We start from the raw sequence: 27,688 nt of genomic DNA on the forward strand, positions 1-27,688 counted from the left end.
GCTAAATATACTATTGTCTCAGACTGTATAAACAGGAACCAGATCTATTTATAGGGGACACAAACAAAAAAAACAGCACTTTATTGCTCCCGCACAAATAGGGGCATTTTTGGCATGCTATACCAAATGATCTGTGGGGTTTTTTGAGCTAAAACTTCATAGGCACCTTCTAGGCCCACCTGAGACTTATATTACACCTTATAAAAATGGGGCATATGGTGGCCCTTTAAGTATTAATCACTTCATTGTACTACACATGGCCAAAGGTCTGTGGGTTTAAACCCAGCGAGAAGGATCCCATGAGCAATAAACATTGTGTCTTTAAGCATGCCAAACAACCCAGGCTGCTCCAGGACTGCATGTCGCTTTTGATAAAAGCATCTGCTAAATGACTACTTGCTTACATCTTTGAGGGATTTCATAGAAACGGGCCACCCCAGAGAATGTTAATATTACCATTTTGCTTAATGTTGTGAGGACAGTGTCATTAGTTTTCACATTCAAGTATGCAACACATCTCATTAATATATCACAGTGCACACTATGACAACAGCACTCCATGCTGTTTCACAATATTAAGAATCAAAGTTTTGCATATTCAAGGGCATGAAACAACATCACACATCTAGAGTTTATTCCAAACAACGATTTATTACAATAAGCGGTGTCGGGTCGTTTCATATTGCTGTATAATACGTCTACCATGCAGTGACATGTTAGACAGGTGAGCGAATCTACAAGCTGATGTTAGTGATGGTTCTCTACAGAGGCTTGAGGCAGGTGAGCACGGCCCACCCGTCATAGGTCCGTCTCACTTCTCAAGCCCTCACTAAATCGGTCTCATCTACCACAGATGTGTGTTCTCTGTCTACTGTGAGCACCAACACTGTTGACTTCATCGAGACTAGAATATGTGAGGCGTACAAATGTGTAGCAGGCGGATCGAAGTGTTCAAACAACACAGCACTCAGTCGGCATACTCACTAAGATCTGCGGTGGTTGGAGGAACAGAAGTTGGAGTCTCTGGAGACACTGGAAGATGGTGAGAACATTGTGAGATAAGCTTCCATGGTGTCAATGTGATGGTTGAGACATTGCGACTCCATCTTGCCACTTGTAACTAGTATTGTAATCTAACTAGTGCATATCACATCATAGCAACATTCAACCCACCTATCAAACGACGCTGCGTCACAATATACAGATGGAAGCATATACTGCTTTGCCAAATGTATGTGCTAACATTACATTTAAAAGTTTTTCATTATTAAAGGAACAGTATGTAAGAAATTTATATCAATTAATCATAAAATGGCCCTGAAATGTCACTAGACATTAAGAAATCATTTTCATTTCAAATACTTCTATCACTCACAACAGCGGTCCGGCCAGGATATTGTCATTTAAAAAGTGGAGTTGCAGCCCTCAACTGATGTTTATGTTGTCGTTTGGTATATTGGCCACCAGCTGTGTGATTGCAGTACCAGTTTTAGCCACACGTTTTGTGATTGCAATACCAGTTTTGGCCACAATCCTACATACTGTTCCTTTAACACACAGTTTATGTTATAATATCTTCCAGTCTTTTGGGAAAAAAGAAGCTGAATCATTTTATGTGTGGCAACCTTTCCTATACAACCCTTAGGATGCAGTGTATAGCACCATGGGTATAGCAGAAATAAGATAAGCCTGTAACTAAAGGATATTATTTCTGTTACTTTGTATGATTTAGAAAAACATTTCCAGTGTAGTGGTCTTGAATTAAGCAAAAGGCAACATTTAAGTACAAAAACAGCTTTTTTGACACCTTCAGTCTAAGCAAACCTTCAGACAAAAACATTTCCAAGAATAGCCATTTCTCCAGCTCCACCGTACACAAACAATTTAACGCCTATGACGACAGCGTCCATAACCTGCCACATGCTAACAGGCTTAAGGATGCGCATAATAGCCCTCGGTAAAAAGTCATGGTTTGCTGAGCTGTGTGTGGCACCACAGACATCTCAAGCCTCAAAGACACTGCTCGAGCAAAGTGACAGATTTTCCTGGAAGTGCATTTCTGGCAGTGGCTCAGACACCTTCAATCACCTTCAATATACACTCATCCGTCTAATCTGAGAGAACGGTGTCTTTCATTGAGCTGAAGCTCATGGCCTTAGAATAAAATGATAAGTACTTTGAGTGAAAGGTAATAATATGATGGGGGCAAAATATCTTCCATTTCCTCCCTTAAGCTTGATGCAATTAGGCAGAGGCGAGGTCTGCTTGGGAGCTGACTGCTTGACAGATGACAGAGTTTCAAAGTCTGTTTGACTAAAGGGTGCCGAGCTTCTGCTTTTAATCTCGTTTTTTTCTGCCTCAGTTGTAAATTTATTCCAAGAGCTTGCTAGATAGATACTTTGCGACAAAAAGAGGCAAAGATGCAAACAACAAAAAGTGGTCAAAAATAACTTGAAGCTGCTCGCTTCATTTATCACATAAGCTGTTCACATAATAGTATTTTGTCACAATCTACTTTCATTGCATGCAAACCATTTAAAGGGACTGTAAGTAGGATTTTAAGTGTTTTACTAATCAAAATCAATGTCTTTATTCATAAATATGTCCTCATTGGTGTCAAATGACCTCTGCCAGTGATCTGACTTTTCTTTGTAAGCTTAGAATTTCTTCTTTTTACTACCATTGAACGGGTAAGTCCAAGGAGGCTTCCAGGTCGTTCCGCCTTATTGATGAACTATAATAGCAGAGAGGGACAAAAAGCACTAGCCTACCAATGCGTTCCCAGAACGCATTTTCATTCAGAACACGAGAACCAGCTGAAACGGACAAGGAGATCAGCGAGTTCATAACGGCTACCGTAGTTGCAACACGCATTTGGAAAAGCGAGGCGCTAGAGAGCACTATTCGTTTGAATGCAAAATACAATTTCACCACTAGATGGGGGTAAATCTTACTTACTGTCCCTTTAAATATGTTTAAATTTCACATGTGATCACATGTGAACAACTTCAATTTCACATGTGAAATGTGTTTTTGGAAAATTTTTGTGTGAATCCCATGTGAAATCCCATGTAAAACACATAGGAAACCCATGTGATCACATGTGCATAAGTTGGTGATTTTTTTTCCACATGTGATCACACATGTGATGTGATTTACATGGGAATACACATGGGATTCACACAAAATTTTTCCAAAAACACTCATTTCACATGTTAATTTGCACATGTGAAATTAATGTGACTGATCATTTTCCTAGCATTCTTTGCTAATGAAGTGCTAAAATTAAGTTACAGTCGTATGCAAACGTTTGGGCACCCCTGACAATTTCCATGATTTTCATTTATAAATATTTGGGTGTTTGGATCAGCAATTTCATTTAGATCTATCAAATAACTAAAGGACACAGTAATATTTCAGTAGTGAAAAGAGGTTTACTGGATTAATAGAAAATGTGCAATATGCATCAAAAGGAAATTAGACAGGTGCATAAATTTGGGCATCCCAACAGAAAAATCACATCAATATTTAGTAGAGCCTCCTTTAGCTGAAATAACTGCCTCTAGATGATTCCTCTAGCCTGTGATGAGTGTCTGTATTCTGGATGAATGCATTTTGGACCATTCTTCCTTACAATACATCTCCAGTTCAGTTTGGTTTGATGGTTGCCAAGCATGGACAGCCCGTTTCAAATCACCCCACAGACAATTTTCATGTCTGGGGCTGGAATGGCCATTTCAGAACATATCAGAATGTACTTGTTAAATGCATGAGTAGATTTTGAGCAGTGTTGTCTTGTTGAAATATCCAGCCCTGGCATACAGTAACTTCAACTTTGTGACTGATTCCTCAACATTATTCTCAAGAATCTGCTGAAATTGAGTGGAATCCATGCGACTTCAATCAGTTTTCCAGTACCGGCACTGGCCACACAGCATGATGCATAGCGCCCCTTGTTATGACCAAATAACTCAATCTTTGTTTCGTCAGTCCAGAGCACCTTAGTCTAAAATGAAGCTGGCTTGTCCAAATGTGCGTTTGCATACTTCAAGCGACTCCGTTTGTGGCGTGTGTGCAGAAAATGTTTCTTTTGCATCAAAGTGTGCTGAATTGTTGTACGATGCACTGTGACATCATTTGCAGCAAGTTGATGTTGTAGATCTTTGGAGGTGGTCTGTGGGCTGTTTTTGACCGTTCTCACCATGCTTCCCCTTTGCCTCTCCAATATTTTACGTGGCCTTAGCCAGAACTGTGCCTGTCATCTTACATTTCCTCACTACAGTATGTAGCTCACAGTGGACAATGATAGCTTATATCGCTGCGATAACTTTTTGTAGCCTTCCCCTAAACCATAATGTTGAACAATGTTGTTTTCAGGTCATTTGAGAGTTGTTTTGATGCCTCCATATTGCCACTCTTCAGAGGAGAGTCAAAGAGAACAACAATTTGCAATTGGCCACCTTAAAGGGATAGTTCGGCCAAAAACGATATTAAACCCATGATTTACTCACCCCCAAGCTGTCCAAGTTGCATATGTCCATCGTTTTTCAGACAAACACATTTTCGGATATTTTAGAAAATATTTTAGATCTTTCAGTTGAATAAATGTAACGTCACGGGGTCCAGCCATAGTCCACAACCTTCAAGTCCAAAAAAAGTGCGTCCATCCTTCACAAATTAAATCCAAACGGCTCCAGGATGATAAACAAAGGTCTTCTGAGGGTAATCCGTGCAGTGTTGTTGTAGAAATATCCATATTTAAAATTTTATTTACGTAATTAACAACCTTCCGGTTTCGCCGCCATCTTAGACTCAGGAGAGAGTATTAGCGTAGTGTACGCACTTTTCTTAGTGACGTATGACAAATTCGGAGGGCGGGGGCACAGAGCAGCAGCAGAGTAGCCTCCGTAGGCTGCATAAGCTCTCATCCTGAATGCGGACGCAACTAAGATGGCGACGCTACAGGAAGGTATTTATTTACGTTAATAAAGTTTTAAATATGGATATTTCTACAACAACACCACGCGGATTACCCTCAGAAGACCTTTGTTTATCATCCTGGAGCCGTTTGGATTTAATGTGTAAAGGATGGACGCACGTTTTTTGGACTTTAAGGTCGTGGACTATGGCTGGACCCCATAACATTACATTTAATCAACAGAAAGATCTAAGATATTTTCTAAAATATCCGAAAATGTGCTTGTCTGAGAAACGATGGATATATGCAACTCGGACAGCTTGGGGGTGAGTAAATCATGGGTTTAATATCGTTTTTGGCCGAACTATTCCTTTAAATACCTTTTCTCATGATTTCGTTTTGATGCATATTGCACATTTTCTGTTAATCCTATAAAACTCATTTCGCTACTGAAATATTACTTTAAATCTTTCAGTTAATTGATAGATCCAAATACCCAAATATTTATAAATGAAAATCATGGAAATTGTCATTGGGTGTCCAAACTTTTGCATACGATTGTATATTTGTTTTAGAGCAAGATGAAAAAAGTTGGAACATTTTGGATTCTGGAGGTTAAGGAGGAAAGTATAGGCTAATGCATACAGTGAGTGTGTTTACATTATGCTTAACTCTTTCCCCGCCATTCCAACGCCAGCATTTTTTATGATTTTTGATTAAAGTTATTGCCTTCCAGAAGATTTTCTTCTTTAAATATATAAACATATAATTAATAAAATGAAGAAGTGCTTTAAAAAACTCACACAAAAAAGTATTTGTATCTCAAATATGGGTAGGTTTCTTCAAAAACATAATTTTGATCATTTTTGTAAATGACTTTTGTTAGAGATCAGATTCAGAATGATGGTCGTGTCATACACAAAGTTTTTACTGTTTTTGGATCAGTGGATTTTTCAGTGTTTTATAAGTTAAGTAAGAGAGCCACCTAGTGGATAATAGCGGAAATATGGATTGCCGTAAAAACTCGTCATTGGCAGGGAAACTTTTTTTCTTAATTGACAAGATAACTCCTCAATGGCAGGGAAAGAGTTAATAAATTGATAACATCTTAGGTCATATAAATGCATAAAACTGTTTCAGTTTATCTGAGAAATGTCATAAATGGCTAAAGCTAAATCTAAGGTAGTTTTCTGCTTGCCAGTTTGTTGATTTGTATGTAAACAGGTTTTTATAATACAAGCTTTTAAGCCGAAAGATATCCACTTATTTTGTGGATGTAAACGCACTCAATATACATAATATGTTACTTTAAATAAATTCAAATATGTATGTGCCTGTAGCTCAAATGGTAGAGCACTGGGTTAGCAGTGCAAAACGTCCTGGGTTTGACTATACAGTATGTATGGGTATCATTGTATGAAAGCGTATAGCTTGAATGCACTTAAGCGTCTACCAAAATGTCTGCTGCCATCTGCCTTAAAATATCAGACTTATTTTAGCTTAAGCACCATCATATGAGACATATGTTCAGTTGTTAATTCAATCTGATTTCGAGCATTATAACAAGCATACAGTGCTAACTTTCTTTGCAAGCACAGGCTCATTGAGCTCACAAAACGCTGCCCTGTTACACAATTTGGTCTACAAGTCTGCAGATGATAAAATCTATGCTAAAATGGAATTTTATTATCCGTTGCGGTCTGATTAAATGCTAAGGGGCATTTACTTTTGTGCAGCGCTTTGTAGATATCACCAAGCAGAGGGTGGAGTTCAAAGCATGCACAGTGTTTCAGAGAGAGAGAGAGAGTCAGAGAAAATTGCTCTGCAGAATAAGGATTATCATATCATAAGTGTTTTATGTCAAGGGGAATGAAGGGGATGTTAATGCTATTGCGGAAGAAAATCTCAATTAAAGCGCTCTAGAACTCCACCTGAGAACGCAGACCATCTGCTAGGTCACTGGCCTGTGTCTCTATCTGTGAAAGTTGCAATCACTGGCACTGAAGCAGAGAAACCACAGAGACCCACCAGATGTGTTGGGCAATAGACCTAGTTAAAGTCATTTCTCATGGGTATAAACTCATAAAGTCCCACATAAGATGTAATATGTTTCAGAGTCTGCTCTCTCTAGTGTACTCAGCCTTGCTAGTGAGCTTTGGTTGTTTTTCTCTGTAGCTCTACTGGTAAAACAAGTTGGTGCAAAATTGACAAGGTCATGGATTTAATTCACATGAAACAGGTATAAAAGAATACCTTGAATGCAATGTGCCAGCTACATAAATGACAGATGGTATGTAATAAAAACGAAACAGTTTTCGATGCATCACACAACTGTTTAAATTGTACTGAGTAACACTATTTCATAAGCAAAATGTCATTCCACACCAACTAGGCATGTATAGATCAACTAAAGCAATTTTAATTTGTTAGCTTTTATTTAAAAAAAATATATATTTTATAAGGGGGCATGTATATTAAAGCGTTTAAACACGTCTGAAAACACCAGGTGGATGCCAACTGTGGGCGCTTGCCAGCGTTTTTTCAGCTGGGCATTTGGGTCGCTATGATACAATGATCTGTTCAGTTTATCAGTCGTTGTACAATTAGTTGTTGTCATTTTTGTCCGGCCCATCCTCCACTGTGATTGGATGCTCAAGTGAAAAGTGACTTTAGCGTTTCGCATTGCCGGCCGGTGACTTCTTTCTCGAGGGCGCACGATGCGTAAATCGTCACAACATGTATGTAGCCCATCATGTGTGTGGTTCGTAATTTCAATATGTGTTCTGCGTGTTGAGTGAACCTATGTGCATCACGTTTCTTGTCAAAATAAGTGCCTGCTGCAGACGCGTCTAAAGGGTTTATGATAAAAGAGACGCTCGCGTTTGCCAGAAACTCACATAATCTCATGTGTAATCAGACTTTACAGTTAAGGGAGTGTCTTGCATGTATTTTGTGAACATAAGCTTTTCTTTTATCATAAACGGTTTTGACGCCTGTGCAACAGGCACTTATTTTGACAAAACACATGATGCACATGACGCAACAAACGCATATTTTGAAAACACAAGCAACACATGACACTCCGAACATATATTTTTAATTTGCGCCCCTCGGAAGTCACAAGTCACAACTGGCATATCACCCAAAATTGAACATTTTTCAACTCTGGGTGCTCGACACTGAGCGCGAAAAAAAGCTGAGCGTTGGATGAGCTTCATGCTAGTTTACATTTAGAGGAAAGGACATCCTTAAATTCAAGGTTTATAAAAAATACGAAGAGACACCAAGTCCAAGAAATAATGTGTACCTTTGTTTAAGCCACTAACTACCATATCCTTAAAACAAGATTAATCTGATATAGGACATTTAAAGTTAAAGGTGTCAAAGAATGCATTGATACAATATGTTACATTGTTATCTGATACCTACAACGTATGTGACTTCATTAAGAAGGTATGGACTTAATTAAGTGCAATTTTACAACCTTTGGATTTAAAAGGCTTATGAATAATAATTTTGAGCTTTGCTCTGATTGGCTGTTCCTCAGAGCGGCTTATTTCAGTAGCTCTGTGTGTGGGAAAATTGACCTTATGTTTGAGCCTGTATAAGACAAAAAATACAGATTTTAAGGAATAATAAATTACTCTGAGATTGAAAATTGATGTTTCTGAGTGGTAAGTTTGTGTTTTTTCAGTATGGTCGTGCAAAACTTAACTGTAACGTCAATAGAAGAACTTTACCCTAAATAGATGATCAATGTTCAGTACTGTATACAGAGAAAAAAGCCGAATTCATTAATCTCTGTGCTACCCAAACATTTACATAGAAGGTTAGATTTATTGGTTGGATTCTGCTACATCTTAACTGTTGGGTCTGCAATTGCATGCCTGACCTCTAGTACCTACTACAAGGTTTTATAATCACAGCGGATTATCACTGTCTTTATACAGTAGGTACATCTACAGCTGTGGTCTTTTCTGATCTTTTATGCTGTCAGATTCACATCAAAACAGCTATGTAAGGTGGTGTCTACTTGCCCTCCGGGGCCAGGGGTGACCCATGGACAGACTGGCAATCAAAGGGCCCGTCAGAGTTATGCACAAAGACATTTGTCTCAGAATATGTGAGTCGCCATCCTGGATGACCCTGTCGAAAAGATAGACCTAGTAGAGGTCTAACATCCATCAACAAAAGAAGTCTCAGTCGCCTTTATCTGCTCTCTACAGTACGTGACAATCCTAGCTAGCCTTGTCATCATTCAATCTCCATATGCAATTTTAGTCTCTCTATTCACAGTTATAGCTCCAAAAATGAAAAGGGAGCTCACTTACTCTAAATGACCGGTCCTTGGAGCACAGTCCGTAGTAATGTGAATTATACAGTGCACTTTAACAATTTCTACAGCCATTGCTGAGGAGGTCAGAGGCGCAGATGCTCGCTCTAGAGGAAGTAGGATCTCTATTATGCCACTAGCAACAATCATTTGTGCCTCTCTTCTGTACTTCCTCTAGCACTCCATTGGTTGAGAGCGTGGCAGTGCCTCTGGTGATAAATCTCTGACAAGGACCAGCGAGGGCTTTGGCACATCAACTTCGAAGCTTTATCTATGTCAAACTATGCCACTCACTGAAGGGCTGCTGTTGCTATATAACAGATGAGCCAAACTTTCAAACTTTCCCACTTTATGTGACCCTGCCTGTGAAAACCCAGCTAAAGTCATTTTTGTGATTTACTGTTTGCAACATAAAATCATCCTGCATGATTTAAAGAACACATTTTGAAAATAAAACCTTGACATGTTTAACATTGACTCAGTAAACTCATAATTCAATTATGAGTCTTAAACCTGGATTTCAAAGACTATAACAAGACTTTTTATTACTGCGATGATTATGATTGCCCAAATTCATATAGAGATTTGTGATATTGTTATAGTGTAGTTTGCTTCGGTTTAAAAGTTTGTGACAAATAAACCTTTTATTCTGGATTGTCACTGGGGTCTTACTGTAACGTGTCATGTGTATACTGACAAATGATTGGTTAGTGTTTGGAACGCTTGGATCATTGTCCCACAAATCACCTCTCAAATTCGCACAGGTACGCTGGGAAAACATCGGACAATGTCATCAATCTACCCTGAGCACAACCAGATCACATTACCATTACAAGACACGGTCTCTGCTTCACCCATTGCCTCTTTTTTCCACGGTGTAATGACCAGAAGAAAGCTTCCTCTGCAGTCAAATGATCCCTGTCAGTGTCAGGATAATGAGGACAATACCTACTTCCAACAGGAGAATACTGTCAATTAAATTAGTGACAGCTTCATCATCTTGTAACCTTGAGGAAAGCAAATACTAAATGTTACTTGTTTATTTAATGTGTTGAGTCATTCTAGCCAACATCCTACGGACGAAAAACAAGATTTTGTTTGTTTTGAGACCTGGTAGTTTGCATATTTTTGTGTTTCATTAAAAAGGAAAAGGTGGAAATAACTAAAAGGAAATTCTGACTTGGAGGAAAGCAGCATAAACAATAATTAAACAGGCCAACTTTCTAGTATGTATGTTTAAACGGTAGCTTTACATCAACAGACCCCAGGGAGCTCAGACCATAATTTCTTTTTAGTCCACAACCTAATGCACCCGGGTTTATAAATGATGCATTAATTGCTTCATGTATGATTTAGTTCTGCCTGGTGCATTTTAGGTGTTGGAAAAAGAAAGCAATCTTCTAAAGTCAGCTTTCAGGACTGTAACTAATAACCACCGGTCTAAATCATCTCACAGCAAATCTGCTTTCTCATTTGAGTAATAGAATGGAATTCCATCTGGAAAATACAACAACAGGTTAACGTGAGCCCTCACAGTTCACTTTTTTAATTCAGTGAATAAAACCTCAGAAAGTTTAATTAAGTGCACTACAAGAAAAACTACTCATTCTGTTCAGAATCTTTATTTAAAACTAAATCAAATATGGATTTTTGTGGCACAGTAAATATCTATTAGCATCAAGGCCATATATTCCATTGTACTCCTAAAGGTTCACAATATTAAAGTTTTTTTATCAGGGAAGATGGCCAATGACTCGTGGCTTTTGAGATGCATATTTTTTATCGAATAAAACACTCTCCTCTAAATTATAAATACAAGGTGCCTCCTAGTATCAATAGCATGTATCATAGGCTTTCATCACCTTATTCACTATTTCCTAATAAGTGAATCAGAATGAGTGAATTTGAACACTTAAGATGTCCGTAAGCTCTGCAGTGTGGGCGGAAGACGCTAGAATTCATTCAGCATGAACCTCAGTGGACAAGTAGCAGTTGTACACTCATAATTGCGGTGCATTGTGGGGTTAGATTAAGGCGCTTTTCCATTGTCCACGGAATTTCCACGGTTTAGGTCCGGTCAGCTCACCTCACTTTGGCTTGGTTAGATTTTCCATCAACTTAGTAACATGGAGTGGGAGGGATTATAGGCGTGTCGCTATATTTGCGCTGCCTACTGCTGTGACATCATACAAGTTAAAGCGTTGTTGGAATGCTATACATCCCCATACATTCATTTATTTCTCAGTCCGCCACAAAATTAAAATTGAAAACCACAAATAAATGTTTGCACATCGCGTTTATCACTACCTCCGTCTCACATGACTGTACAAACACCCATGGCGTCAGTCGACGCGCTCCACTGAGCCTCATTTTATTTGCATTTAAGCATATGTGCGGACTGGTATAAAACTGGTATGGTGTTCCTGATTCTCAACCTGTGGATGTTTTTCATCTCTAAAAGGAAGTTTGGGAACTTACAGCAAAGCACAGATGACAACAGGTTTGCTCGAGACAGCGCAAGCTAGCACGAAGGTAAAGCTAATCTTTTACATTATAGCGATGACGCTGGTAGTTATGATTTTCTCAGATCAGTGATCTATAATGTTTTTGCATCACATTTTGGTTTTAGCTCGGGTCGCTTGGATCCTCAACTGAGGCGATACTCTAAAAAAGTATTGGGTATTACGTACTGCGCCCAGTGGAAAAGCCCCCAAAAGTAAGCTGACCCGACCCAAACCGTGAGGTACTATGCAATGGAAAATCACCATTAGTGCACTCAATTATGTCCACTATAAATTAAAACTATGAACTAAAAATTTATTTTTGCACTATTTAAAGGTACTGTATAGGGGGCTATTTCGGACACAGATATAGTATACAATCATAGTTCATGGCTGTGACATAAGGTCACATAAATGGTTATTGATAAAACAGGAGCAAGCATTTTAAATTCTTCTACCTCTACTTTCTTTCACAACAGGTACTATATCAACATTGGGAAAAAAAACTACACTCGACAAGCATCATTACATAGGGTCTTTACATTTCTATCCGAGCCTCTGCTATCTTTTTCAAAGGCTTACTCGTAGATTTGGCAGGAGTGTAAGCAGGCGAAATGGGTGCAAATGGAAAAACAAACAGATGCGAGAAAGAAAGCAAGCAGTGAAATGGAACACTTACTTTTGAAAGGGAAGCCTGACGTCCAATGGAACAAAACAAGATGGAAAACATGATGAGAACCACAAAAAATAAGCGAATGTGAAAATAAGAACGAACGAGATGGAGTGAAGAGCCAATTCCAACTTGCCATTTTGGGATTTATGAAAACTAGCGAGAAAATCTGTAAATCACCTTGCTGACTATCATTTAGATATAATTTAGTATGATTATAGTTTGTGAAGGCCCAAAATGGCAAATTTGGTTGACCCAAATAGCTATTGAGAAATAAGTGCAGGGATAAGAGGTAATGTGGGGACTGTGAAAGCAGAGGGTGTTGAAGCAAAGATAAGCAAAATAAAAAGAATCCATGTCAGCCTTTCTCTGATTTTACTAAATATCAATAGAGCAATTCACTCCTGCCAGCTATGAGACACTGCACTGCCAATAAAAAAGTAAACAAGACTTGCATTATTTTTTACACATTTCTGTACGCTTATTGCAGTCTGGCTTCCTTTATTTGTAATATTGTTACAAAGTGTTTGCGTCGGATCAAGCGAATTGGATCAATAAACAGGATTAATAAAGCGACAAGGAAAGAGAACTTTTATGCAATTTAAACTTCAGTCATTTAATCCCTGCAAGAGTACGAAGAAATTGAATAATGAAAGTAGAAGTGTTTTTCAGCTCATCCCACATTTCTTGCAAACTGACTTTTCTAATCTGCTTCTAGGCGGAACATTCTAAGCCTACAGCTTTACGTGACACATAGTAATTAAACTTGTAGATTTGTAGGAACTTCGAAAAGTGCATTGCGCAATTAAATATGGATGATGTTTTATTAATGTCGAGAGCGACAGAACACAGAGTCAATTAAGTACTGCAAATAAATCTCCAGTTTCACTTCACCTTCGTACAAACCATTGAATAAATACTTGTCCCAAAGTGAATAAGAAATTTATCATAATGATAATAATAATAATAAAAAAGTCAAATGGCTGCTATTATCAACCACAAATTTTCATTTATTAATTTTACATAAAAAGATGATATATTTATGCATAAATAATAATTAAAAATCAATTAACCATGTATCAGTTCAGTGTATCTGCAGTTGTTCATTCTACAACACAGCAGATTTTATATAAATTGCCCTGAATTGCACATTGCTTGTTTTAGTTGTCATACAATATGACCCACGAAGCCAGAAAAATGGGGCTGTCGGATGCTTTATTCTGACTGGTTAAGAAATGTGCCAGAGGTATGCATTATTTTTCGATAAACACACACGTGACCTGTCAAATGTCTTAAAATAACCACCAAAGCAATGTCTTACCAATGTCTGTGGTAACCGTGGTATAAGGGAATAATTGACTTCGGTCCTTTGAATGATGTAAGTAGGGGTGTAACGGTTCTCGGTAAAGAATCAAATCGTCCCGTTATCCTCCCATGCTTTGGGAAGCACGTGCACCAAAGTGCACCGTGTTTGATTCGGCCACGCATTTCTAATATAGTATGGTAAAAAAAAAAAACGCATAAAACCGCTAATGTATGGTTCTGAATAAGCACCGTTGGTGCGTGCAAGCGAAGGGGAAAAGACGCTAATAGAGGCACCGCCAGCTTCAGCAGCAGCGATGCTCAAGAAAACTTGGACAAAACTGTAAAATTTGCGAGTGCCATAAGCTCAAGGCAATACATCTAATATGACGAGTGGCTTATTGCACCATTATCACCAGGGTGTTGATGATAGCACGCGATCGCAGGTGAGACAGAAACAGCACACATTGCCTTCTGTGTTTAAATGTTAACAAACTAATCTTCTTTTAAAAAAACTTGAAGATAGTGGCATAGAATATAAAAAGTAACCCAGTGTTCTAAGCTATTTTATGTGCATTTTGAAGTGCACAGTAAAGTTGGTATATGTAGTATTATAAAACAAGTGCTCTTAAGTGAAAATGTTGATTTTAGCAGAGGTTAAAAACGGCTTAGGTTTTTATTTTTGTAAAGAAGCCTGTTGTGGCCAAAGTGTACCGAAGCATACAGAAATCGTGATCCGTGATACGCACCGAACAGTGAGTAATTTGAACCGTTACACCCCTAGATGTAAGGAATAATTGATGATGGGCCGTTGAATTATAAGAAAATAATGCACACCGAAAGTGGTACTGCGGTGTGTGCATTATTTTTGAATAATGCAAAGGACCGGAGTCAATTTTTCCGCTTATACCACGATTACCAAAAATATTGCTCTGGTGCCTATTTTTAAGACATTTTAAAACTTAGGTGTACGGTTATTGAAAAATAATCAACACCCTGGGAACATTTCTCAACCAATCAGAATAAAGCATTCAACAGACCCGTGGTATAATTGAAAATAATGCACACCTGTGATGTAAGGTGGCATTACTACCTTGGGTGTGCATTATTTTTGAATAATTCAACGGGCCGTCTGCAATTATTCCTTACGTAGACTACTGCTTAAACCCTAATGGAAAGATATCCCAGCTTTACGGATATCAGATAGTATGACTGATAAAAATCTAATTCTTAAGGATCTAATCCTGATTGATTCTGGACACGAGGGTTTCATCATTTACAAAAGAGTGCCCAATCAACAAGAGTGACACTTAACAGAGCTCACAGCTCTGAGTAGACCCAAGAGACACAGCTGTTGCCTCGCACATGCTGGGACCAGCCGACGTGCTGTACGGATGGGAAGATTCGCCGCATCACCAGAAAGCAGTGCTGAGGTGAGAGGCTGTGATGACACAGGGGATGGACCTTCAAAAATGTGTTTAAACACACAGACGGACGTTTAAATAAACACACACATGTACAAACACAGAAGCACACGCAAAGGACAAGCAATGCATCTCCTGGGAGTGACATTCAGCAGGGTTGGCGGGGTCCACGGTAGGATGCATTGTGGGTAGTGAGGTCTGTTGCTGCACTGAGGAGGGGACGTGATGGGTAAAGAGGGCGCCGGGGTCATGTGATACAAAGTTTAAAAGAGGGATAAAGTGAGAGAGAAAGAGAAAAAGAGAGAGAGAGTGGGCACTTACGGACAGGTTGAGTTTTAAAGCTCTCCGGAGGGCTGCTCTCTCCTTCACCCTTTCCGTTGATGGCGGACATCTTGACCTCATAAACGGTCTCGGGCTTCAGCCCATCGATGGTGATCAAGTTGAGACCTGAGGGATGACAGTTTTAGAGCTTCATTAAAAGATTTGATATAGAAACATGGAGTTGGGTGGTAAAAATGTCTGTTCTTTCTTTGGGGCATGGTGTTTATTAGAAATATTTTTTTGTTACATTTTTGTTTCCCCATTTACCTTAAATTAAGGGTTTAAATTAACCTATTCTGGATTGTTTCAACACATGGTTGGGTTAAATATACACATTTCAGATTAATTTAACCCAATAGTTAGGTTTTTCCATATTTTACCAAACCATGGGTTATACCAACCCATTTTGTAGATTGTACCGAGTCAAGTTCTGCTGAATCAATAAAAAGAATCATCCGAAAGAACAATTGTTTATTGAATCAGACCTCAAAATCATACACGTGTTGCTTGGGGCTCTTTGTAACCGCTCAACAGATCCATCTGATACCTTGCGTTTGATACCACACATGGCTGCACAGTATCATGCAAGTCTAATGCTTTAGAGAGAGCCTGACAAAAGGTTGAGTGATCAAACAGACACCGGCTGAACAGGGACGTGTGTGTGACTGCTTTGTGAAAGGCAGCATCTGTGTGTGTGTGTGTGTGTGTGTGTAAGGCTTGTTCTGACGCATGTCCCAAAGAGGTCTGGCACAGTGATCGAGCTGACAGCAATGAGCAAACTGACATCTCTCCCCTTGAGAAAGAGAGAGAGAGAGACGATACCCACAGACAAGCACACCTCAGGCTGTGACAACTGCTCCGAGCTCTCTTATTTAGCATTCAAGTGAACCCTGTCTCTTAGTCACATTTGCGCATCTATTTTTGGTCAATTCTGCATTGTGTTTTATGCTTGCCAGATGAATCGCCAATGAAAGGGTGTTTTTTATGACTGCGGCGGGGATGGTTGCTTTGTCACAATTTGAAATGGCTAGCAACTGTGGAAAGTGTTTAGCAGCGATACTAACTATGGGAGGGTCATTGTGTGTAATTGTAGACGCGGGTGTTCTCTGCCGTAAGTATAAAGCGACTGTGTGGACCTGCGGTCACTCATTTTATTGAGTGTCGGCAATTTGCTGTGATGTAAGTGGTCCCCGTTAACCACACGACAAAGGTGAGCAGACCTTAAATCTATGCAAATATTTATGTATTTATTAACCTCCTACCAACGTCTATGGCTACATTTGTGGTTAAATATATGCAAATAAGCAGTGATGTGACTACCAATGGAACTGTAGACATAGAAAAAGCTAGTTCATAAAATGTATATCCAGTTACTAATGCATTCATGCAAGTTTGTTTAAAACACATATGGTTGATTCTCGCGAAATTAGACTTATGAGGTGTCATGAAACATTTTGATAAAAAAGTAAATGCAAAATAAGCAGCATACAGTTACAAACATCTCTTCATGTACTATTTTCCACATGATTTCAAATGACATCATACAAACCAATTTTGTTGTTTTTTTCCACATTTAATGGGGAAATTTTCATTACCGCAACGTGTCCATGACTGGATTTGGGTTCTTTGACATGAAAATATTTATAATAAAAAAAATCCAAAAAATAAAAAGCTTCAGTGGATGTTATACTTTAAACATCTACAGTAAAGAAACATGTGGTATTTGGTGATCATTGGTAAAATGTAGAGAAAAAAATAAGGAATATAAATGTGTCCAAGACTAATTTTCTCATCCTCCGCAACAATTTTCAATCATTGTTTAAGCCCTGAAGGAACTAACATTTAAAAAAAAAAAATGTTGGAAGGGAAATAATTGACTGTGACACTCAAGATGGCTACCAGGTAAGCAGTTCTTATTTTTTCTCTCCAGATAAAAGTTGAAATTTTGTTTGTCATAGTACCTAGACAACTTTTTAGTTCTCATTACCGAAACATGAGTTTGTAAATGCATATATTTAATGTAATAATATGTTGCGGTAATGATAATTCTTGATGATGATAATCTAAAAATTTAAATAATTCTATAGGAAATATTTGTTATATCCTCTAAAAATAATGGTTATAGTAAGTTCAGACCTTAATCTTATATGTGCAAAAAAATGGCTTCAATGGCTTTTTAAAAATTCTGATGCTGGACACCTTCTAAATCTGGATTTCGTGAGAATCACCCATACTCTAGTGTAAACGCCCCTTAATGCATGATACCTTATAAATATGGGTGCACTAAAACATCACTGTTAAAAGTCTTGTTCGAATACAATAAATTCATATTCCCCAGTCATTTTACAAAACAAAGCCATAAAACCAAAATTTTAGCTTTATTAGACTGCCCAAAGCCTTGTATTTCTTGCATGCTTCCAGTTGAAATGTTATTACAGTACAAAGCGTGCACTGGACACTCACCATCCTCGACGTCATACTCTCTGTCGGTCCAGTCTTGGTCTTTTATTCTCCACTCAGCTTTGTATTTAAGGATGGGCACTCCTCCACTGGAGTCTGGGTCATCGAACTCCAACAGCGCTGTGCTGGAATACGGCTCTATGCGATCGATAGAGGGGGCCGAAGGCACATCTACAGTATACACACACAAATATACACACAAGACAACAGTGAAGCATACAGTGCTGACCTGCACACACAAGCAGGACACAACAAAATGAAAGCAGGGCAATAAAGAAACTAAAAATAATGAAAAACTGTAATGGGTTTGTGTCATCGAGATAAGAGTTATTGCAGTGGCCACAACAAATTTTCCATGAACCACAAGTGTAATGTATTGCAGGCAAACCAATATGTTGCTTAAAAGGTTGATTTTTACATGTCTACAGTATGATGCCTGTTTGGTGTTTAGAACAGGGACACATAATATTATTGATAATTGTGCTGCTTCATGCAATGTGCTTTTTTTGCAAATGTTTTTATCGGACGCACACGTGTTGTCGCGTTTACACAACTGAACCGAAGTGAATTTCTGGTCTGTATTTATTAATCAGTCAGGGTAGTGCCTAAACTGATCTCTGAAACAAATACCTTGTAAAAAATAAAATGTAAAGAGTTGGTTCCAAAACGCATATCAGGTCAGTATTAAAAAGTAAATCCTTAATTTTACGCAAAATCTGATTTCCGCCGTGTTATTCTGTCATCTTTTCTCCCTTTTTTCCCAAAACGCAATAAACGCCAATCATCATTCTCTGCAGAATGCAATAAATCCCCTCAACAAATCACAGTGCACCATTCCACGCACTGTAAACAACAATGGCGGCGCGTTGAATACACATGGCATAGTTTTCATCGTCTACTTTGTACTTCATGATCAACAAACAAACCAAAACAAAAAAATACTTTTGATGGCATTGGTAAACCTGTGGTGGTTTTCTGAAGAAACGTAAGCCACTCGGGCGACGGAAAATGCTGGCTGTTGCTTGTTCTCCCGACAGCATCAAGCTTCTGTCATGCTAACACATTGACCCCAGGGGATTTTATGAAAAACTTTCCATTATTTTACTTTAAGTCAACGAAAATTGAGCAAGACCAAAACATTTTACAGCTGATCAGTCTTTGAAAATCAAATTATGGATTTGAATTTTTAATGTTATTATAACCTAAAGATGGTATGTGAATTTTTCCCCCCGAAATTAGCCAAAATGGATTTATTGCGTTTTGGAACCAAAATCTTCATGTTATGGTTTGCTAAAGACGACGAGCATGGATCACAGCTGTGTGAAGAGGCTTGGCAGGCAGGCAAGAATTCAAGGACCTGTAACTAACATTGTATACATTCATTTTACACATTAAAGCTAGCTCAGTGTAATATACATGTTAGATATGATATATGAACGAAGGTCATTTATTTCCCTTGTTATCAGAGATAAACTACTGTAAAATGACTCTGTTTTTATTGATTCTATGTGGAAGTCTGCTGGAAGTAGTCCACCAAAGACATTTGTTTATGTTGTTGCTGCTGAAACCATCTTTAGGAAACAAAGGTTAAAAACAAGCTGATGAAATCTATTCATTAGCAGATCCCTAATCAGGGTTTCCCGCACCACATTTCAGTTCGGGCGGCCCGCCTAAGCTTGGAAACCCTACTGCCTTAACTAGGTCGTCAAAAAACGACCACATTTCGCCACACGCCCGAAATGAGAAAAATGTGATCTGGACTGTCGCTGTCTGGAGGATAACTAGCCAGTTGATAAAACATCTCGGAGAATAGCGCGGATGCGCTTCACACCACGTACGTGCACGTGTGCCACACTTAAGTGGACTTGTGTTTTGGGGTTATTTAAGCCTGTTATTGTATTAGTCTATAGTTCTTGCAAATTTAAAATAAGTGGTGATTTTGTTGTTTGAGCAACCTGCTAGCTGTAGGTTTCACGTGCCTGTTGATTAGATATAATTGTTGAGCGCTCTTGCTCACTTTATTCATGTGCATTATTTACATGCTACAGTAGTTACACTCCTGTAAGATAATGTAATTAATAGTGGGAAATAATCAGTTTTTACAATTTTTGTGCCATCTATCGTCGTTCGCCAGACATTCTACAACATCTGCTTTAGTTTGTGTTTTTTAACCATTTAGTTTCACTTCATCACGCAGCTATTCCCATTCGAGGTAAAAACATTTAATTCATTAATAATCTAGTATGTGTTCATTTTCTGTCAAAATATGTTTTATTTGAGTGTTTTAAATAAAAATATTTTAATTTTCATCATGACGCACATGCCCCGCCCCTTTAATTGCCACGCCCTCGGACCCAACCACCACCTTGACTAAAAAAAATTCTGCAGGAAACCCTGCTAATCCTTTCATTCTGACCTTACAAGTAAACATTTTTGTAATTGTATCACAATGTAATGCATGATTTGCTATCATATTGTATTTGGATAGTCATTTTTTTGGTATAAACTACAGTAAAACTGCATTCAACACAAACAAAAGCAAAGCCATCTTATTTACAGTGCTTAACTGTCAAATTTATGTTTCTGTAAAGGTTAATCCACTAGTATGGGTAAGCTCTTTAGTCACAGTAGTATTTCTAATGCTGAAATATAATTGTTGTTCATGAATTGTCAAATTTACTGTTTTACAAAGGTATTTTGATACGGATCCCCAATTACAATTATTTACTTATAGTCCTTAATAGAAAAATACGGTTAAATGGTTAAATATTATGCTTGATTAATTTCTGACTTCTGAGAGAAGCAGAATGTGCCGGCTCCAAATTTGGGTATAAAAATGCTAATTCTATTTGACATTCATCACTCCTTTTCAAATGTCAAAAACTCTATGAAAAGGAAAGAGTCTGCATTAAAGCACTTCATGATGCTTTATGGTCTTTGAGACAAAGGTTTTCTAATAAATTTAAGCATTGTATATTTGAGCCTTAAAGGGACAGAACAAAAATAATGGTAGGACGAGAAAACTGAAAATGAGTCATGAAACACCAAATTAAGAGTGTGTTATATAAGCATAATGAAATTATACAAATATATAAAATGACCTATTTGAAATAAACTTATTTTATATTTCCTCCCTAAACCTGGCTTTAGGAGCTATTTCTGCACTTTATCACCTAATAAAAATTCAGGCCCCAAACCCCAAGTGCTGACTGTATAAAGTGCCATTGTGGGAGTGCGGCGTCTCTAAAGCCTGTGATGTAGAGGAAAGGCGTCGCTCCTGTGCTGCCCCATCGCTTTGAGACTAAATAATCACCTCACAGCCTTCCACACCATTTCACATCTGTCCCAGTTTACAGAGCACCAAAAATATCAGAGGCAGCATCGCTTTTAACCGTCTGCACTGCAGCCTGAAAATTATATCCCTGCTGGTTTTATTACCCATGAGTCTCAGCCTAAAAAATACGACAGCGGGCTCTCATCTAAAACTAAGGAAACGCTGTCCTAGGGTGATTTACCTTTTGCTCACCTTGTGGATTGTAAATTATTACTAAGAGGGAAATTTAGAAGTGGTTTTCCTGTATTAAGACATCGTGTATTAAGCTCTTTTCCTGTGTCTTTGTGAAAAATGCTGCGTGAATACTTTATTAAAGCCCTGACATTGTGCAGTTAATATGTTCGCAGGGGAAAAACGTAATTCATTTTTCTTTTCACTTTGCAGTCCATTGCATCTGTACCATCAACATTCACAAACCTGCTTGAACCAGAATAAATTCCTTTGACTCTGTGCCGATGGCATTGGTGGCTGTACAGTTGTAACTGCCAAAGTCGTTCTGGGACTCCGGAGTGACCTGTCAGAGGAAAAACAGCAAAGTCAGGAAACTGGTCTTCATCTGACCGATTCTGATTCAGATATTTTACTTTGCATGTGGCTGGGAAGCTTGTTATAAGAGCAATGCAGTGCCCTTTTATTTTGTACCCCTGACACTCACCTTGTTCGATAATTATTGAGCGAGAGGGATTGAGAGAAGAGAAAGTAGCATGATTCTGTTTTATCATCTGCAGAAGCTTAGGAAAATGTAATATAGGAACAGAGACTTCATGAAATGATCATGGGGCATTCTGTATATTGACATCAGCTTTAAAAAATGTCAAGTTTACGAACCACTGATCTACAATATATTTACACAATAAACATTACAATCTGAGTCCAGAAACAACAAGTGTAACGCTGGCTATTCTCAATGAATCCTTATGCAGAAAGCTGTTTAATTAGTGTAATTAATATAATGGTCAGTAATGGAAAAATCCAAACAATCAAAAAGTCATGCAACTAAGCAAACAAAATGATTGTAGTTTCCTGTAATATTATTACACCAACAGTGTAAAACAATAAAAACAAGTCATTATGTTTCCAGTGCTTGAGCCCTGTGGGCTGATGAGGTTTTGACAGATGTGTGCACCAGCTCTATTTACAGAAATATAGACTGCACATTACTGAAAAGTTATAGGAAACAACCAGCAATTACCGTTTTCTTATAGTTACTATTTATTCCTCATTAAAGACATGTACTGCATGCATATAGAATATAATCTCAGTAAGCAACCATTAGTGTCAGCCATGTTTGTCAGTGTTGACAATGTACTGTAATGAGCAAGCATGTAAAGCCCTGTTTAAACATGGAGCGACCCGTTTTAGGCGAACCAATTACCAGTGTATCCAGATCAGGATCCAGATTTATTTGCCATCACTTAAACAATTTTTGATAAATGCAAGGTAATATTGCATTTGTATTGTCCTGGACAACAGTTAGCGACACTACAAATCTACTCACCTGTTTCCTGTTAAGGACACTTACCTGTCAATCAATCAACTTAAAATTTGCTGGTTACATTTGCTGGTTTACTTGGTGACTTAAAAATGAGCAAAACTTTCCATATTTTTATGTCCATATTGAAATATTTATACAGTATATAAGGCATTTTTCAAGCGTGTTATTCTTCACACTTTTTCAACACATTTACTGTAATTTGTTCTGAAATCAGAGACTGTCCCCTTAAAGGTGCAGTGTTAATTTTAGAAGAATCCCTTGACAAAAATGCAATATAATCTACATACCAATATATTTTCAGTGGTGTATAAAGACCTTTCATAATGAACCGTTATGTTTTTATTACCTTAAAATGATCTGTTTATATCTATATACACAGAGGGTCCCCGTGAAGTCGCCATTTTGAGCCGCCATGTTTCTACAGAAGCCCTTAATGAACAAACTTTGCTTACTAAATTGTATCTGATGGTGACGTGTTTGTCCTGTGGTGGCTACCAGGGCCGGAGTGGGGCCACTTTTCAGCCCGGGAGTTTCGTACCCAAGACCGGCCCACTTTTTCCAAAGTGTTATTCTAAATTAGCACTTTTTTCAAATTGGATAAATAAAGCAACAGCTCAGCTCTTACTATAGTTTCTATTAATATCATGGTTAAACAAATAAGGTAAAAGTTAAATAATATTTCACTTAAGATGAGAAGTTAACAAAAATATTCCTCTACACTCTAAAAAAGGCTGTGTTATTTTTTACCCATAATGGGTAAATATTGGACAGAACACATGCTGGGCTAAAAATTACCCCATGCTGAGTTAAAAATAACCCAATGTTGGGTTGTTATGCAACCATGGATTATAATGACCCAACAGTTGGGTTAAAACAACCCAGCATTGGGTCAATTTTAACCCAGCAGCGTGTTCTATCCAATATTTACACATTATGGGTCAAAAATAATCCAGCCCTTTTTGGAGTCTATTCCACAAGAAAAGGATGATAAATTATTAGCATTGCTAATGCTATGAGGGCTATGATTAATCAGATGCAAATAGAAACATAAAACCCAGTCCGAATTAAAAAAGAAAACAATTTGACAAAAATATTGAATCCAATATTGGGTAAATATATAGCATAACAAGTGATTTATAAGCTTTTTTCGGCTGGTCATTTTTGACTGGGGACACAAAAGGCGTTATATGAACACAACCTGATTGTTACATAACTTTAATTCATATTGTTTACTCATTGCCTCCTCGTTTTTAGCGGGGAACTGGCTTATCTGCTGCCCAGAAGCTGCTTGCATAATATTTGCAAAGTCTATGAATCGTCATGTATACACAAAAGGCTAATATTTTAACTTAAAAAAAAATGTTGGCTTGTAAATAGTTTGACATCGGTATTAGCCGAATAATTACGTTGCTAATGCTAATCATTACTAGGCTTATTTCTCTTTAAGTTACCTGTTGTTGTCCTCTTGAAAATAAATCTGTAAGTTTGGCACATTTGGCAGCATCATCCTCTAATGGATTTTTTCTTCAACCTGTTTTTTACGCCCAAAGATGTTTTATTTTGTTGTCATTAAATCTTAATTCATTTTTATTCAAATGGTCTGCAGGTGAAAACCTGGTTTCAGAACCGCCGGGCGAAGTGGAGCCGACTAAAACAGGTGAGAAAATCTCCACTAAACTAAAACGAACTAACAATAAAATATATTTAAAAAGAAATTTAAAAATGTTTAATGGTTAAAAACGAATTTTTTATGAAATAATAATAATAACCATAATAATATAAAAATAACAACAACAATAATAATGATATATTTTTGTATTATTAGTTGTTGTTATTGCATATTAATATATTATTATTATTATTATAACTGTAATTGCTGACATTTTCTGTGGGTTCTCTCTTAATAACAGCTAATCATAGTGGAAAAAACAATAAAAATGTAATTTCTGTAAAATTGCGTTGCAACAATGCAGTATTGTAAAAAGGGCTATAAAAATAAACTAAAATGTAATAAAAATACGCAAATTAAACTAACTGAAATATTCTAGTAATGTAAAGCATTTTCGTTTTAGGCATCTTTTAAATGGGAGCTAAAAATGCTGTGTTGTTTTAACCCATGGTTGGCTCAGATAAGGACATTTTCAAGATTAATATAATCCAACGGTTAGATTCGTCACTAGCCTACTTTACTCAACCGTGACATTAAACAACCCAGAATGTTGCAGGGTTGAATGTTTAGAATAAGCTATCTGCAATGTAAAATAAATAAAGTTTCATTATTGTAAATAGCTGTGGCTTTTGCGAATTTAAAGATTTTTTTTTATTTTCTGGGGGAAAATCAGAAACAAAAAAATTATATATATATAAATATGAGTTTTCTTTCTGGTTAAATAAAGATAATATATATATTTAAAAAAGCGCTCGGGTTATGAACACAAGACAAATGTCTGATGTTGTTTCAGTTGCGTATTGTTACGGTAGGGCCGGCCCAGCCTACCGGAGAAAAGTTTTCTTGGACGCGCTATGGACCGAACCAACTCTATGGGAGGGGAAAACTCCCTCACATGGTACAACCCATGCTGAGGCTGCGCGCTGCAGTGTCAATGCAAAACGTGTGAAGTGTTTTTTAAGAGAAGATAAACTCACTAACGTGACAAATGTAAAAAAAAAAAAACTCGACCGGCCCAAAAGTGAAGCGGCCCACCGGGAATTCTCCCGGTTCTCCCGATTACCCACTCCGGGCCTGGTGGCTACCGTAGCTTCTCTAAGCTTTTAAAAGTGAGGAATGAGCAGTGGACTGAGATGCCACTAGATGCCGCTAAAATGTACACACTGCACCTTTAAAATATAATTTAAAGTGCACCTATTTCATTTCTACAAAACAACGTTATTTTGTGTATTTGGTATAATACAATGTGTTCACGTGGTTTATGGTACAAAACCCAAATTTTTTACATAATGCACTTGTTTGTAGCTCCAGATATACTGTGCTCCTGAAACGCCTTGATTTTTTACAAAACTCATTGATCTGAAAATCGCTGTGCCCCTGATTGGCCAGCTAATCTTTATGTTGTGATTGGCCTGAATACCTCTAACGTCAGCCGGAAATGTGACGCCCCTTACCATGTTTGAAAGATTCGCTCACAATGCAATGCTAACAGGACTTAACTTACAGACTGAGTCCTTAATGTCGGTCTTGTCTAAGTCAACAAGCCCAGAAAGTAAACTATTAACTGCAATCCATGTCTTGGTGGTAGTAAAAAAAAAAGATTTACGTTGGGGACAATAACTTGCTTCATCGATTGCTTTGGGATTTGTACCTTTTGAATATTGTTAACATGTACTAATACACACTTACACACCAAAGGAAATGTAAAATCGTGAATCGGACCATAGGAGCTCTTTAAAGGCGGGGTGCATGATTTTGAAAAACACTTTGGAAAAGAGAGTCGGGCCAAGTACCAATACACACTTGTAGCCAATCAGCAGTAAGGTTCGTGTCTCCTAACCGACATCATTGCCTGGGTTGCGTATGTGTGGGGCGGGTTTATCAAATGAAGATCCAGATTCTATTAGGGTAGGGGCGTGCTTGTTTAGGTGATTTCAAATATCAACATCGGCTTTCAGAGATCATGCACCCCACCTTTAAGTGCTGCCTTCAAAAGAATTCTGAAATATTGTAATTATGATTTCTGAGCACATGACCAATTAAATTAAATCGTATTTATGAATGGGAAACTCGTTGGCAAGTTGTGATGTCGTATGGAGCGTGATAATGTCTAACCTAAGTCTGTGGTCAATGGTAGTGAATGATTTTGCAAAGTAATTTTTTGTTTTACATTCTGTAAGTCAGTCATTGTAAATGTGCAAAGTATGAAACATCTTAGAAAATCTAAATAATTTATTCAATACCAATTTTTAAGCATTATATAAAAAATATTATATAAAAGGATTATTGTAACTATTGTAGTAGGCAACCTTTATGGGCACCTCATTGTGAAATGGCATCCACCGATAATCTGTGTTTGTTACATTCTGCACAGTTTTTTTATGCTACCTCTGTGTTATTTTCACACTTGAAGGTGTTACACGCTGTAGTAAACGAATGCCCGACTCGGCTGTAAGGGTTTCCCAGATGCACTTGAAGGGAGCATTGTACATTCCACTCTTACTGTTATCACCTGACATGAATCTCAATACCAAGTGTACACAGGATCGTAAAGACTGACGGGTTTGTGTACCTCCAGGAAGCTGATTGAGGGAGTGTTGTAGATCTTGACGTTTGTGGTATTAGTGTTGGGAAGCTGCTGGCCATCACGGAACCACAAAACAGAAGCGCTGGGGTGAGCCAAAGCTTCACAGGTGATGTTGGCCGGATTTCCCTCCCAGGTGAACACTGCCGAAGGGCCCTGGATCTTTGGCGCATCTGCAACAATAGACATCGTCAGCAAAGTGCAGGCTGAATGGTTTTAGACTAAGACCTAGGGCTGAGGAATATAAGGGCTGCCTGCTGGCACATATTACCCATCATCCCCTCTGGGCTTCTATGCATTTCCAGCAACCTTTCAAAATTGTAATTTTGGCTATTACTGAGCAGCCAGCAGCTCTAACGTGAGGTCTGTTGTCTTCTGTGATCTCGTAGCTTTAGGGTATCTGCACACCCCGGCTGGCTAAACTTTCTACAGCAAGACTGATAGACATAGTTGACTCATCACATTTCCTATAAAAGCTGCACTGATAAGACACATATCCCTTCAAATCTTATCGCTATCTCTGAAGCACAGGCTGCAACACTGCTACTCAGATAATGTGGGCACCCCCAAAACCTAATGTCTCTCTTTGGACGAAACAGGCAATAAAATGTTATCACAACAGTGCCTGAAATAAAAATTGGGAAATTAAGTCCTGAAATGATTTATGATGCAGGTCT

The 27,688-nt window shown here is 38.0% G+C and overlaps 1 protein-coding gene across 6 annotated transcripts in view; it reads right to left on the bottom strand.

Moving 5' to 3' along the window:
* ncam1a (neural cell adhesion molecule 1a) overlaps positions 1–27,688 on the bottom strand; it is a 287,657-nt gene that overhangs the window by 29,545 nt on the left and 230,424 nt on the right. For all 6 annotated transcript variants that reach the window (XM_065286935.2, XM_065286936.2, XM_065286937.2 and 3 more), the window contains 4 exons: positions 27,000–27,184; positions 21,681–21,777; positions 17,933–18,100; positions 15,470–15,595 (listed from right to left, as the gene is read on the bottom strand). In XM_065286935.2, the coding sequence (XP_065143007.1) occupies positions 15,470–15,595; positions 17,933–18,100; positions 21,681–21,777; positions 27,000–27,184 (576 nt within the window). The remainder of the gene's footprint in view (positions 1–15,469; positions 15,596–17,932; positions 18,101–21,680; positions 21,778–26,999; positions 27,185–27,688) is intronic.

This window comes from Paramisgurnus dabryanus, chromosome 18 (genome assembly GCF_030506205.2).
Source record: "Paramisgurnus dabryanus chromosome 18, PD_genome_1.1, whole genome shotgun sequence".
Lineage (NCBI taxonomy): Eukaryota > Metazoa > Chordata > Actinopteri > Cypriniformes > Cobitidae > Paramisgurnus > Paramisgurnus dabryanus.